At 39.0% G+C, this 15,848-nt stretch overlaps 1 protein-coding gene across 3 annotated transcripts in view; it reads right to left on the minus strand.

The window, feature by feature from the left end:
- The window catches only part of Foxn2 (forkhead box N2), a 52,466-nt gene that overhangs the window by 7,638 nt on the left and 28,980 nt on the right, over positions 1–15,848 (minus strand). For all 3 annotated transcript variants that reach the window (XM_085690937.2, XM_085690938.2, XM_048416322.3), the window contains exons 3-4: positions 8,073–8,167; positions 5,191–5,255 (exon numbers count right to left, since the gene is read on the minus strand). In XM_085690937.2, the coding sequence (XP_085547063.1) occupies positions 5,191–5,255; positions 8,073–8,167 (160 nt within the window). The remainder of the gene's footprint in view (positions 1–5,190; positions 5,256–8,072; positions 8,168–15,848) is intronic.

Here is a 15,848-nt window from a genome sequence, read left to right on the forward strand (position 1 = left end):
AAAAATCAGGTGGAGTTTGTACTCCAGACATGGGCCTCTGGAATGCAAGTGTTCAAGGATCAGCACTCCTCCTTAATATTTAGTAAGTATCCAGGATTACCGTGGAAACTGTAGAAAATAATCAGAATACAGTGTAGTCTCCATTCTGCTATTCTTTCTATAAGCTGAATGCCCTACTGTGAGCCTAACGTTATTACACACCGAAAATATAGCAGAAAAAAAGAAAGAACCTGTCACCTATCAAAATACATAGAGACAATGAAAACATGATGGCAGTGATAAGTACGAGGGAGAAAAGGAGAGAAGGCAATGGTTGATGAAGAGTTCAGGGAGGTTGGGGAATGTCCGAAGGGAAGGCACAGAACATGAACTGGATAGGCTACTGGTCACAACCGAGATCTCCAATTCTTGAGACTTGAGACAGCTGTAGGAAGTCTTACAGCTAGTGGTTACCCGACCACTGGGGCATGGCCTCTTACACTATATATGCGGATGTAGAGCATGCATCCAGCTTCTTTGTTCCAGTTGTGGGATTCATTTTCTGATCTCCATTCAAACAGAGGATTCTGATTTGTAAGTTTACTCCTAAATAAATAACCATCTATTTCTCAATTCTGAGCTAGTGTGGGATTTCTTTTAAGCGTCCATCCACATAAGACTATTTGATAGAGTGCATCATGCTTTTGAAAAACAAAATACAGCTACAACATATTGTCATACTGTGAACTGAGAAAAAGGCAAGCAGTTTTCCAAGTAAGTGTTCCCGATTCATGGAGAATAGCTAAATGAGTGGAGGGTGGGCTGGATTTCAAACCCCTTGTGCCCAGCCAAGTGTCCTGGCACAAGTCACAATGTAGCAGGGCTACTAGTCCATAAATAATTTTTCCCTACATGAGTTAGGATCTAATCTTGCTCCCAATTTTATTAAAAAAAGGGGGGGGGTGAGAGACTCTAACAAGGAAAATCACAGGGATTTTTATCATCCATGCTTCAGACACCTAAAATGCTTCTCATTTAAAGTTAGTGTGTATTTGCATTCTTTTTAAAAAAGATTTTTATTTATGTATGCACATGTGTGCAATGGTGCCTACTGAGGCCAAAAGAGGTTGTTGGATCCTTAGAGCTGCAGTTTCAGGCGACTGTGAGCCATTTGACTTGGGTGATAGAAACAGAACTTGGGTCCTCACAAAAGCAGCAAGCACTCTTTAAGAAAAAGGCTTCCTGCCATATTTGACAATTGACTCTGAACCAATTTAATTTCAACATTAAAAATTCAAACCATTATAGGATTCAAGAATATAATTAACAGGGATTTGCCCAAAAATAGAATCCTGAACTTCTTTTAACCAACAAAAATCCTCTTGGTAGCAACTACAATTTTTATCGGTGGTACAACTAATCAGCTTTGGTGTTAAATTTAAACAGAATGGATGGCTATATTTGCTAATGATCACAATCAAAAATCCTTTATAATAATACTATTTTTCCTTCAGAGTGCTTACACTATTTTTGAAAAGCTGCAGCACCTTTAGCTACATCATACAGTAGCATGTCTAGCTCATTTGTAAACCACAATTTGGCGTTCAAATCACTTATAGTCAAGACACACTACTGATTTTGTAACTGGGTCAAACAGAGATCCATCAGAACAGTTCACTTCCTTCCTCTACACCCCCCGCTTTAAAATTTTCTTTTTTAAACAGTCTTACTCTACAGCCCAAGCTAACTTCAATTTTTCAGCAATCCTGCCTCAGCCTTCCAACTAAGGAGATTACAAATATGAGCCACTTTGCCTGGCCACACGGTTACCTTTTGACTTATGCTTTCTTTGTCTTTGTTGTTTTGTTTGTTTTTCGAAACAGGGTTTCTCTATGCAGTCCTGGCCATCCTGGAACTAGCTATGTAGGCCAGGTTGGTCTTTAACTCAAGAGATTCACTAGCCTCTGTCTCCCAAGTCCTGGGATTTTATAAAATCATGTACCACTATCGCCCCGGCTTTCTTTCTTTCTTCCTTGGAAAAGCCTTTCTGCTTGAAAGTCAACCTTCAGTTAATCTACTTCGCTCTTTTCTCTTCCTCTTTTTTAGTGGTGTGTTGCTGGGGATCAAACCCAGGGCTCTTTCCGTGTGAAGCAAATATACTACTACTAAGCAATACCTCTGGAAAAATGTTTCTGGAAGCAGGCTGGCCAGAATGTCACTTTGCAAATATCAAGGCTCTTAGTAGGAACTCAATTACTTGTGACGAGTGTTTGAACTACTTGGTTATTTTTCAAACATCTCCAGAAATAATTTAAGGGAAGGAGGGGCAAATTTTCTCATTTATAAATATGTCTTAACCAACTAAATTTAAACTTTTATTTTAACTTTCATAAACTTTTAAACATTATGTTTAGCCTCTTAAAATTCAGAATTTTGTGTTCAAGTGTTTAAGTCTAGAACAGGCCTAGAACTGCTTTAATCTAGAATATCAACCCTCCCCACCTAGCTCATGGCTGGGGGAATAGGTCTTATACTTCTAAGCAAGGGCTAAAAGAAGTCGCTGTAGCCATAAAGGTGAGATGTCACAGGAAAGGTCAGAAACACAGGATGGAATGAGAACTATTTTCATAGGAAGAAATCAAATTTGGAAGGAATGAAGCAAGAGCAAGAAGAGATTCTAAGAAACCCCAGAATTCACAAAACCCAGTATGTCTCAGAACTTGGATGAAGTGAGCCTGAGGGAAGACCCAGAAGTCACTCAGATATAGAAAGATAAAAGTGTCTCAGCAATGCCTACAGGTAAAGAGACCCCTTCTACCTACCTAAGCAGGTAACAGGAAACAGACACCATCTTTATTGGAGCAGAGGGTCATCAGAAATAGATTCCCATCCACCAAATTTCTTCGCAAAGGTTTCTCTGAAGTTTCTCCCTCCCTTAGTTTTACAGAAAGCACAATGTCTCCAAAGTTCAGCTTTACAAGCTTCAAAGAGCCAAATATCTGACAGCCCAAAGGCTGTACTGTGAGGTTTTTCATTTCTGAAGGACATGGAAGCATTTTAAGAATTGAAATAACAACACTACAAAAACTCAAGTGTGCTAATCTATCTACTAATTATGAGCAGGGAAGAACTCCACCACTGAAAGACGTTACCGAGTGTGGAGCTTGCCAGCTGAGGCTCTAACTCTCAGCACTTGCAGACAAGAAACAATAAACGTTTGTTTTTGCTTTGACAACATAGAAAAGAATTCCCTTAATTCTGAAGCTGCTAGAGGAAAGATTACGGCAAAAATTTGGAGATGCAAGCATAGGTAAGGTCTTTCTGAATAGACTCCAGTCACACAGGAAGGAAGACCAACAATCAACAAATGGGAGTTCTCAAAATTAAACAGCATCTCTCTGCATAGCAGATAAGGCAATTGACTGAGTGAAGAAGACAGCCTACAGGGTGGAAGAGTTTTTTTCCCAGTTACTTATGACAGAGAATTCACTCCTAGTATATCCAAAAAACTAAAACAAAAAAAGTAACGAACAACCAAATCAAAAACCGAGCCACAGATGGCTGGGAATCTAGTTCACAGCTGGTACAGTAGTTGCCTAGCACAAAGGAAGCCCTGATTTGATCCTCAGCGTAATATATACTTTGTATGGTGCATGCCTCTCACTCCAGTACTTTGGAGGTGGAAGGAGAAAGATCAGAAGTTCAAAGTCATCCTTAACTACATAGCAAGTTAAAAGGCCATCTGGGCTATATGATACCCTATTTAACACAAGCAACAAACAAACAAACTGGGAGATTCCTTCTTGCCAACGTCAGAGCGGCTGTAAAAACAAGTGACAACAAATACTGATGGGCGCAGAGAAAGCATAACCATTATTTACTGCTGGTTAAGGGTATCAACTTCTGCAGCTACTCTGAAAATCAGTGTGGAAATTTCCAAAAGACTAAAGACAGACACTGCCATGACCCAGCTATTACACTCCTGGGTATATACCCAAAGGCCTCCATGCTTTACTACTGAGAAGTACATCTATGTTCACTGCTGCTGTATTCACAACAGCAAAGAGATACGATCAGCTAGATGTCTACCAGCATGAATGGCTAATGAAAATGTGGTATACATATATACAACTCAGCAGAGAAGGAAAATACAATTACACAACTTGAGGAAATGGATGGAAGTGGAAATACTGTAGGAACCCATGCTGAGAAAGATGAGACAGAGCATGTTCACTCCCATACACAGAGCTTAGCTTCTAATTTTCACATATGTGTCTCTGTGAGAACGAGACAGTGCAGACGCTGGACACTGGTGCAGGACCCATGGAAAGGTCACAAGTGGCTTTAAGAGAGAATGATACGGGGGTAATAAACACAGGTGATACTGACATAAAAAGTGGATGAGCAGGGCGTGGTGGCAAAAATTCCCAAACTTGGGAGGCAGAAGCTGGTGGGTCTCAAAGAGTTTGAGGCTAGCCTGGTCTATATAGAGTTCCAGGCCAGCCAGAGCCAGAGTGAGCCAGAGCGAGGAAAGAAGGAAGGAGGGAGGGAGGGAGAAAGGGAAGGAAGAGGAACACTGGGGAGTGTTTAGGTGGGAATGGGGACCAAGGCGGATAGAATGTTGGTAAGGGAAGATTAACCCAAAACCATTGAAGTATAAAAAAATGCCATAAAAATTAAGTGTGGGGGGGACTTCCTTTAAAAGAAGTCAACTTAAAACTTAACTTAAACTTTTAAAACTTAAAACTTCAACTTCTAAGTTGAAGTTTTTCAGATATAACCTATAAAAATATTTGGAACTGCATCCTAATCTAAGGGATGGCAAAATTCTTTAACAACAGTCACAAGTATCTTGTAATTTACAAACCAGGAGGTAAAAACCAAAGGAGTAACAAGCAGGTCTCTGCTGCAGCTAACTCTACTACTACGTGACAGACACTCTTGTCTCAAAATATTATTGATAGTTTCTTTTCAACTATTTCATAAATGTAAAGTTACAATGGGCCACATAATAATACACAGAAGTAACTCAATGATATTACTAAGAAATTAAATTCTACTTTCAACAAAAAAATATACATAAAGAAGTAACATAAAGATCAATGAAGAGGAAGATAAAATGCTTATACATCATGAGTTACTAAAAAACAAGTACATATACATTATACCAAATGTTGGTAAATGGTGACTTTGGATGGTCTTCATACATACCTTTAAGAGTTTGCACTTGACTTTGCTTGAGAACAGAGCTCAAGTAGTGAGGTGATAAAGAACCACTAAAAAACAGGGAGGGAAGACAGATGTGCTTACTTGCTTCTACAGAACCAAGTCACAGGCACAACTAGAATGTACCACAAAACCACAACAATCGAGTTCTCCTTGTTCTCTTTGCTTATAGCACTCAGTTCAGAAAGAGCTGCTGAAGAGCATGGGGTCAAGACTAAAAACAGTTATTCTGCTATTGTTAAAACAATTTATCTCTTAATTTCTTCATTTGTAAAACAGAAACAATTACATTTCTCATAGTATTTTTGTGCTGGTTACATAATAATGTATTTTAAATGCCCTGAACAATAAATATAAGAATTCAGTACTATAATACATTTTAAAATTTGATATAATACTAATAGTTATATAGTTTAACACTAAGAATTTATCAAAACAAGTACTTAAGAAAAATTCTATATAATAATGACACAAAGTTAAGTTTTCAGGGTGTTTTTTAGTGCAAAAAGGAAAACTTTTTTTGGGGGGGGCTCTATTTGTGATAGTAGAGAAAAATATTTTAAATGAAATTAAAAGTTTATTTCCTATTCAGCTTTTACATATACCTTATTCTTTTTCCCAGACTTACAAATTGTAGAAGGGCCACACAAAAACGTGTCAGAAGGAATCAGCAAAATGGAACAAATGTTTTCATTTCATTAAAGTTTTAAAGTCAACAATTGATAACTCTCATGTTCTTATTTACTCTTTAAAAAAAAACCTTGCAAAATTACTTTTTACACCTAATGCTATGATAAGCAAAGATCTAAGTGTGAGTCCATGAAGATACAATGCGAGGTGACTGTGGGCTTATAAACCAGTGTCCTCCACGCTCCCTTAGTCACACTCACCAACATTAAAGACATTTCCTTAGGCTCTAAATTACTATTTAAATAGAATATCTCATAAGTACCAGTATTACCTAAGAATTTAAATGAATTACAATTGGAAATTCTGAATTTGTTGCAGTAAGATTTTAATTTTCTCCCTAGGTATGTATTTGAAAATTAATAACCTTTCAGACTTTTGAAAAATAAATTAAGCATCAAAGACTACCCCCTAAGATTTATCTTAATAAGGCAAACTGCAATACAAATAAATATACATCATAGAATTATAATCTTTAAGTTTTCCTTAGAAAAAAAGATTTAAAATCAGATTTGGAGAGATAATATAATGTCCAGATTTATCAAAATGAGAAAAGCTAAAGCCAGGGGAAGCTGTAAGGAAATACATTATAACAACATTTTCCAGAAAACAACATAAAAATCTGCAAAGCATTATTTTACTTGACAAACATTTAAAATTTTAAACTTCAGTTTTTAAATATGAAATACTTTGGAGGAGAATCAACTTCAAACAGACAGGCAGGCAGGCAAGCATGGTCCCACAGCACTCCGATGAGCTCAAGTCTGGCCTGAGCTGCCTGGTGGGTTTTGGTCCCCATACGCTCATAGACTTGCACAGTCTGTCCCCAGTGCAGAAGTAACTGGAACTATTCGGAAAGGATTAGGAAGTCTGTCCTTCTTGGAGTAGCTGTGTACTTGTTTAAATTTCAAAAGCCCAGTCTTTCTCTCTCTGCCTGCTGCCTGTGGATAAGGATGTAAAGATCTCAGCTACTGATCCAGTGCCATGCTTCCTGCCATGATAATGGACTAACCCTCAGAAACTAGAAGCCCCCAATTAAACATTTTCTTTTATAAGAGTTGCCTTGGTCATGGTGTCTCTTCACAGCAATGGATCACTAAGACAACATGAGTCACATCTCACCAAGATGAAACGAAACAAAACAAAATAGGAAAAAGAAACTTTTAAATGATGTATCAACAATGCTATGATTATAAACTGTGAATCATCTTATTTTAAAAATTTAAATATGCACTTAATTTATTGAGTAAGTCATTATCAGCATGCAAACAATTAAAATGAGTCGTTTTTGCAACTGAAGTCATATAATTTATTTAGCTTACTTATATTGCATTGACTTTATTTCTGAGAATTTATATTCAATTATCTAGCATTTTATTGTTGTTGGAGAATTGTGCATACAGGCATTCTACCGTGGCAATAAGATCATCTTGAATCAAAGAACAGAGTCAGCAATTGACTGACCAGGATTAGCCATATAGAGTTCTTAGAGGTCTGCTAGAGAGGACAGGAAGAGAGAAGAGAGGATTTTCAAGGAATTTCCAGAGGAGAGAGAGAGAGTCAGTCAATGACTCTCTTCTGTCTTTAGATTTATCAGGTCTTTATCTAAATTTCTGACTCCTGAGTTTTTATTATACTGGAACGATGTAGGTATTCATTACATCTGGTGCCCCACATTGGGTGCCTTTCTGTCTCACCAGCCAGCTCCCAAACTACAACACGGAGACTTATTAATTATGAAAGCTCAGCTGATAGCTTAGGCTTGTTTCTAACAAGTTTGTATAACTTAACCCGCTTCTATTATCTACATGTTGCCACGTGGCTCATGGCTTTTACCCCTCCTCCTCCATGTTCTGCTTCCTCTGTGACACCCAGCTGGTGACTCCCTCTTTCTTTCCAGAGCACTCTGTCTGAAAATCTTGCCTACACCTCCTTCCTAGCTATTGGCTATTTTTTTTTAATTTAACCAACCACAGTGGCCTCTTTACACAGTGCAACAAAGTAACTCACATTTCATTTCCTAGAAAAAACAGAAATTAACCAAGAGGAAAATACCTTAGGTTAATGTTACCTGTAAATACTTCTCTATACAATTAATAAATATACAAACAAAACAAGTCTGTACGACTTTGTTTTCTCTACTTCACACAATAAATCTAAATTACACAGAAAGTGCTTACCTCTGTGGAGAGGAAAAAGGTTGCTTCTTCAAGGCCTGCATAAGATTGGGCTTATATTCTGGATCAACGCACCATAAGGAACCTTTTCCATTAACCTAGAAAAAAGCGTGGAAGAATTAAAGCTTGAACTTTTATATATCACAGTTTATCAGACTCCTCTGAATAAGAATATTGGAGGGGGGAACCTCCTACCTGCTGAGTATATGCCAAGGCTGAAGTGAAGGCTGGAGATGAAGCAGTTACCACTGTGCCTGCTGCTAGATGCTGATCCGCTGCAATACTCACACCTACTTTCCCATACCCCTCAAGTGGAAGTGAGTCTGCTATACATTACTGATTGCACTCACCATGAAATACAAAGTTTACTCTAACCACAAGATGAGAGAGGTTAAAACTTTTTTATACCCAAGCTTCTATAAAGCTTAAACTTATTCATTTATAGGGAGAAAGACAAGCCATGAGTGCAGATAGGAGGAGAACTTGCAGGAATCGGTCCTCTCCTTTTCCTGAGTGAATCAAAATCCAGGCCCCTCAGGCTCAGCAGTAAGTAGTGCCTTTAGGTAAGCCATCTCACTAAGCCTATGCTTTTCATATTGCAAAAAATCTTAAAATTAGGTTGTACTTTACAACTAACTACATTAATAACTCTTTGGAAAACAAACTTACTCATTTTTCCCCTACTCCTTCCTTGTATAAAATCTTATATAATGTAAGGTTTAATGTGATTATCTCCACATTGCTTCCATTCCCTAAACTCTTTCTCACAGCAATTAGTCAACTATTGAGATCCTTTCATCTTTGAGTACTGTGTCATTTTTATAAAGTGGCATGATCAAAAAATATTGTTCCACAAGTTTAAAATATAAGGCTTGCAGCTGGAGATGGTTCAGCAGTTAATATACTGCACTGTATGTGCAATAATCCCAAGTTTGGTTCCCAGCACCCATACTAGAGGGCTCACAACTACACAAAACTGCAGTTCTGGGGGATCTGTGCCCTCGTCAACCTCTGCTGGTACTTGCACACACACATACATATTCACACATACAGCATGAAATTTAAAAAGTTAAAAGTCCAAGATATTTATTGCTACTTATTATGATTACGTGAAATGAGATAAAACAATGTGAGAGTCAGACATTCACATTTTAGCCACAAAATAAAACAAAGATTCAAGTGAGTTGTAATGGGATTCAATAAAGTAACTTATAGCCAAGTAACACAGTTCAAAATAAATGAACATTAATTGGATATTCTGAAATTGCCATAGGGTATTTATTGAATGCTAGGTGAAGGGGATTAATGATACCAAACAATAGAACTGGGTAGTGGTGGCACACACCTTTAATCCTAGCACTTGGGAGGCAGAGGCAGGTGGATCTCTATGAGTTCGAGGCCAGCCTGGTCTACAGAGTGAGTTCCAGGACAGCCAATGCTATACTGAAAGACACTACCTCAAACAACAACAGCAGCAGCAACAACAACAAAACCCTAAGAAGAACAAAAGTAAATTTCAAAAAAGCTTAGGTAATAAGTAGTAAGGGCCAAAACTAACTTAAGGGGAAAAGCTTCTTATCTACAGAGAAGCCCATGCACTCAGAACAGGGCAGCTTTAAACACCCTGACAACTGAGCAACCGAGACATGCAGAAGGAGAACTGACATGTCTCTTACAACAGTCACACAGGGAGGAATGATCAGGAGATGTAGGGAGCCACCTGGAGAAATCGCCATTATAAGATGGCGCAGGTGGTCCTGCAGCTTGGAGGTAAACAAGTCCTTATTTGGAATTGCCGCTTGGGGCTGAGCACTCTTTGCCTGCACATGCTTGGGGCTGAGCACTCTTTGCCTGCACATGCGCAATTGAGCCTTGTCCCTAGCCAATCCGGGCTCCGGGCATCAGCAGACTGGTATTCACCCATCAGGACGGTACCCGAGTCCCTTCAACCTATATAAGCAGATGCCGCTTCGCCGTCTCTCTCTCGCTTCCTGTTCTCCCTTCAACCAAGAGGCTCCAATAAAGTGTGATTTGAGAAGAATCCTCGACTTCGTGGTCGTTCTTCCTTGCTGGTCAAGGGGCGCGCCACAAGGAGAGTCATCTCTGTGGCACTCAATGTCAAGGCACCACAGAAAAGAGGAAGAATTGAGGCCAGGTGGAGTGTATTCAAGTACCTGAGAGGCAAAGACAGGAGGACTGTCTCAAGTTCGAGGCCAGCCTGGTCTAAATGAGTTCTGTCCCAGAGAGTACTATATAATTTATTTACACAAGCACCGTGTCTCAAAAACTAACAAACAAAAAAACCTAAGTAACTGACAAGTTTTTCCAAGAAATGTTAAGATTTGCATGCAAATGTATTTTTAGACTAAGTGATTAAAAACTAACTTAGAGTTTTGTTCAGTCATTTAGACAAATGATATGTTTTGACAACTGGGAAATAAAACTGTCAACACACATCCTTTGTTTCAATTAGGTCTCATATACATAAATAATTTTTCTTACACTGACCAAGACAATCCCATCAATAACTACCCATGTTCTACCTTGATATTCCAGGGTATCTCCTGCAAACTGTTTAAAGTCTTGTTTTCAAATTCTATAGTAGAAAGTCTGAAAATTGTTTTTGATCAAAGTAGAAAGAGCTATTTCCTTGAAGCACCAAACTGTAAAACTGAGAATTTGCAGTTTCAGTAGTTTGAAATAACAGTCTGCTTATGTTGCCATGGCAGCACCTTTCCTCCCCTGGTCTGCTCAGGAGCCATCAGCAGCAAGAGACCAACTATGAATTTGCTCATCTGTATTTTAGAATCTGCAAAAAGAGTTTCTGACTTAAAATCTCACTTAAAATTTACTTAAATGATGAGGTACAAATGATAAAAGTTTTAGAAATATTGCTCTAAAATGAAATTTGTCTGTAAGAAACAACATGCTTGGATGCTGAAAACAGAAAATATGCACTCTCTCATTTACCATCATTAATTTTTAAACTTTAAGATTGATTGAAAAACCACTGAAGATTTTGTAGAAAGGAATATATTAAGGGCTAAATTGCAAAGATTCATCTTAATAAAAGTTTTAAATAATAAATTCTGAGAAGATAATATTACTATTTCTGAAATGTTATGTTCTTGCCTTATATATTAAAAGTTCCATCTTGTCAGATCTTTTCATATAGCTGTAGAAACACCAAATTACAAAACATTAAAACTGTAACAGTTTACTAGGCAAAATTTAATTCTGTTTACAGACTAAAATTTCAGTCATAATGTTTGCTTACATTTAATAAAAATTCAGAAAAACATAAGATTTGGATGTTGACTAGGAATGTAGCTCAATGGCAAACAATTGTCAAGCATATGCAAGGCCTGTGAGTTTGATCCCCAGACTGGGAGAATAGACTCAACCCTTTCTTTAGATGTGATTTTTCTGAAATGGTATGGAGAATATAATACAAAGGAACAGAAAGTAGACCTAGCCTACTGTGGGGAGAACTGCCATCTCTAGATAACATTCATTCAGGGACCAAATCCAACTTCAACTTTATGAAAGAACAGCAGATTTGTCTTTCACAGATGCACAGGAAAATACATTTCTGATGCACCAACTCAAAAGGATTCATAAATTTAAACAAAACAAATACCACTGTGATGTGGGAGTCCCCTGTGTGCTGTGATTAGCATTAATGAATAAATAATGAATAAAGACACTGCTTTGGACCTATAGCAAGGCAGAACTTAGGTAGGCAGGGAAAGCTAGGCTGAATGCTGGGGGAAAGAAGGGCGGAGTCAGAGAGAAGCCATGGAGCCATAGCCAGAGTCAGTCATGCAAAAACTTTGCCGGTAAGCCACTGTCAAGTGGCGATATACAGATTAATAGAAATGGGTTAAATTAATATATAAGAATTAGCCAAATAGAAGCTAGAGCTAATGGACCAAGCAACATTTTAATTAATACAGTTTCTGTGTGATTATTTCGGGTTTAAACTAGCTGGGAACCAACAAGCAGCCTCCCACTACACCACTGAGGTGTGGTGATGAAAAACTTTTAACTCTAACACTTGAGTGGTGGGGACAGGAACATCATGAGTTCAAATGCTTAGTTACATAGTAGGTTCCAGTAGAGGCCAGCCTAAGCTACATTAAGATCTGCCTGGGTCAATAAATAAGTCCACTGGTGCTTTTCCTCTGCCCCTGAACATAATAACTCTCCTAAATCTCAAACTATTAAGCAGTGTCCTACTAGTATTCATCAACATCAAGCCATTTCCTCTGGGGTTGAAACATTCTATCCTCCAAGGAAGCTCAAGCAGAAGGTTAACGACTCAAAACACCTTCAGGAAGTTCACCAAACAGAGTTACTAGTTCCTTCCCTCCCAGAGTAAACAAAGAATTCCAAAAATCACACTCCTTAGACAAGTGACAAAGACCTTGAAACAAGCCCCACAGCTAGAAGAAGCAGAGACCTTGAAAGCTAAGAACCAAATGAAAGAAACAGAGACCAACTGAGCTTCTTCCTTGAAGAGGTGTAGACCAAATGAGCTGCCCTGAAGAGGTGTAGACCAAATAAGGGCCCTGAAGAGGTATAGACCAACTGAGTCACCTAGAAAGGACATTCCTCAAGCTGTTGAGCTGCCTGCAGGTTGGGCAGTGTGTTCCAGGTTCCCAGTTTTGTAAGCTGTCACCTGTGCCGGGCTGGGCTTTGGTGATGCAGATATCTTTGACTCATCTCTGCTCCTGTAAGCAACCTCTCACACACTCACATAAAAATCAGTGGTCACAAAGTTGGACTTTGGTGGTATCTGTACTCATTGCTTCTCTCTCTTACTTGTGATAACAGGTCAATTTTGCTCTAGTGTTACAATTTTTGTCTTGTTTTTCATGGACAGATATTTCTACCTAAACGTGAGATAATATCCTTTCCTATTCTCTAGCTCTCAACTCCTTACTTCTTTCTCTGAACTTTGCAATTGCTCAGATTAGCAGGTGTGGCAGCACAGGCCTGAAACACTTGAGGAACAGGCAGGCAGATCAAGATCAGGAGTTCAAGCCTGGGACTGAGAGCTGGCAGAGAGGTTAAGAGCACTAGTTGCTCTTGCAGAGAACTGAGGTTCACTTCCCAGCATCTGCATGGTGGCTTATAACCACTTTAACTCCAGTTCCAGGCATGTAATGCCTTCTGGTCTAAGTAGGCTCCTACACGCATATAGTGCACACATACATGATGTGGGATTCCCCTCTGCATGCTGTGAATACTATTGGTTAATAAAGAAACTGCTTTGAACCTATAGCAGAGCAGGGCAGAATGGAGCTAGGTGGCGATACACAAACTAATGGAGATGAGTTAGCCAGAAATACACATAAGCTATTGACCAAATAGTACTGCAAACAATATGGTTTCTGTGTGATTATTTTGGGGCTGAGCAGCCGGGAACAAACAAGCGACCTTCATACTACACATAGGCATTTACTGACATACACATTAAATAAAATAGTCTGGGCAGTGGTAGCACACTCAGGAGGCAAAAGAAGGCAGATTTTTGTTAAGTTCTAGACCAGTCTGAATTACATAGTTGAGAGATCTAAACTTCCTCCATTTTACAAGCTGGGTTTATGTTTCAGTCTCTGTTTTAAAAAACAAAAGACTATTAAACAAACATGCTTACATTCAGGGACCAGGGAAAGAGCACAAACAAGGCCTGAGTCTGTCCCACAATGTCTCAAGGACAATTCCTGCAATCCCCTTGAAATGTACCTAAGTAGATACATATATAAAACCTCAGTCAATTAAAAATATACTAATATACTAATGTAACTGCTGTCTGCTTAACCAGTTATGCTTGAGATGACCTAACTGTTCCTAAAATTTCCGTAGCTATGCTTAAAAGGAGCCTGCACACTCCTCTCGGGGTTGTCTTCATTTTGTACAAATGACCGACTCCACATATGCTGGTAAATAAACACACTCTTTGTTCTTGCACACTATGAGTCCTGGGTCTTCTTTCAGCATTTTCTTTGACCTTAAATAGTGAGTTCGAGGTCAGCCATGATTTAAATTTAAAAACAGCTTTAAAATTTAAAAAAAAAATAAAAGGAAATCTTTAATGACTTCCATGCCACTGTGTTGATTTAAACGAGAAAAATCTCCCCAAGCTCGTATTTTTAAATACATGGTCCCCATAGTGAAACTGGGAAGGATCAGGAGATGTAGCCTTGTTGAAGGAAATGTGTCACTAGGGATGGGTTTTTAGATTTCAAAAGTCCATGCCATTCTCAGCTTTCTGCTTCATATTTGTATATAGTGATATTTTATTTGTATTTTAAAAAATAAAGCTTGCCTGAAGATCAGAATGCAAAGCTAAACCACTAGAGGCCAGGGAGTGGTGGTACAGACCTTTAATCCCAGGGCTCTAGAGATGGTATCTGTGAGTTCAAGGCTACCCTGGGATATACAAAATCAATTCAGAAACAGATCCAGGTGGTGGTGGCGGCTCACACCTTTAATCCTAGCACTAGGGAGGTGGAGACAGGACCATTATGGCTGGGCAGAGACAGGAACATAAAGGGGAAGAGACAGGAACTCACTGGAGTGTGGAGTCTGAGCATTCGTGGAGTCAGGATCTTGCCCTTTCGGTCTGAAGATTTGGTAAAGGTAAAAAGTCTCTCTAGTGGTTGGCTGCTTTGCTTTTCTGATCTTCAACTCTAACTCTAGGTCTGAGTTTTTATTATTCGTGCTACATTTGTGTCCCTTAGCGACTACTTCAGCATCACACCTGACTGTTTGCGGTCATTCCCTACCATGATGGGTAAACATTTCTCTGGTAAGTTCTCTTGGTCCTGGCATCTTATCACAGCAATTTAAAAGTAAGTAGGACAGCCATCCTCAGCTACACAGTGAGTTTGAGCCCAGCTGGGCTACATGAAACCCTATCTGGAAAGAGGGAAGAAGGAAAGAAAAGACGGAGGGAGGAAAAGAAAGCTCATTATATAAAAATCAAACAAGAAAGCAAAAAATGTTTACCTTAAGTGCTATGGAATGTTCCTTTACACTGTATGAATGTCACTGTGATTGGTTTAATAAAGAAGCTGATTGGCTAAAAGCTGAACAGAATAAGGTTAGGCAGGAGAGCCAGAGGAGGAGGATGCTGGGAAGATGGGTGAGTCTGGAGACGTCAGCCAGCCAGAGGGACAGGAGGTGAACATCCACACAGAGCCTGAGAAAGTTTTGAAAAAGGTTCTAAATGCACAGAAAGAGACAAATGCAGCTTCCTAGTCTCGCAGTCTCAGGCCAGCTGCAGTGCAGAGATGCATCTGCCTACACCATCTTCCAACAGCTGCCCGTGAGATGGAGGTGGCCACCAACCGCCATGAGCTAAGCAGTGTGGCTGGTTCCTGCAGTCTCACACTGGCTGTTGCACATCTCCCAGCCGCTGTCTGCAAGCTTAAGCAGCCAGTGTAAGCTCTGCCAACACACTGCACAACAGGTTTGGAGTTTTGCTCATGCAGACAGAACACAGATAAAGACAGATTCAGATAGAAAAAAACTCTAAATGGGTTGCAGTGTATTTTTAAATGTACAAAGGTTTGGGAGAGAGAAGAGAAAGAGTATGTACTGCATTAGATTAAAAAAGTTTTAAAATTAAATAAAGTTCTTAAAAAGGGAATAATTTCAAAAAGCCATATAAAAATTGAAAATACAGAGAGTCTGTATACTGCATGTTGTGTTGTCTTTAAATTTTTTGACTGCTGAGGAAGGAGCAATAGCTGCTGAGAGACTGGATTT

The sequence above is a fragment of the Myodes glareolus genome, chromosome 6, assembly GCF_982192425.1.
Source record: "Myodes glareolus chromosome 6, mMyoGla1.1, whole genome shotgun sequence".
NCBI lineage: Eukaryota > Metazoa > Chordata > Mammalia > Rodentia > Cricetidae > Myodes > Myodes glareolus.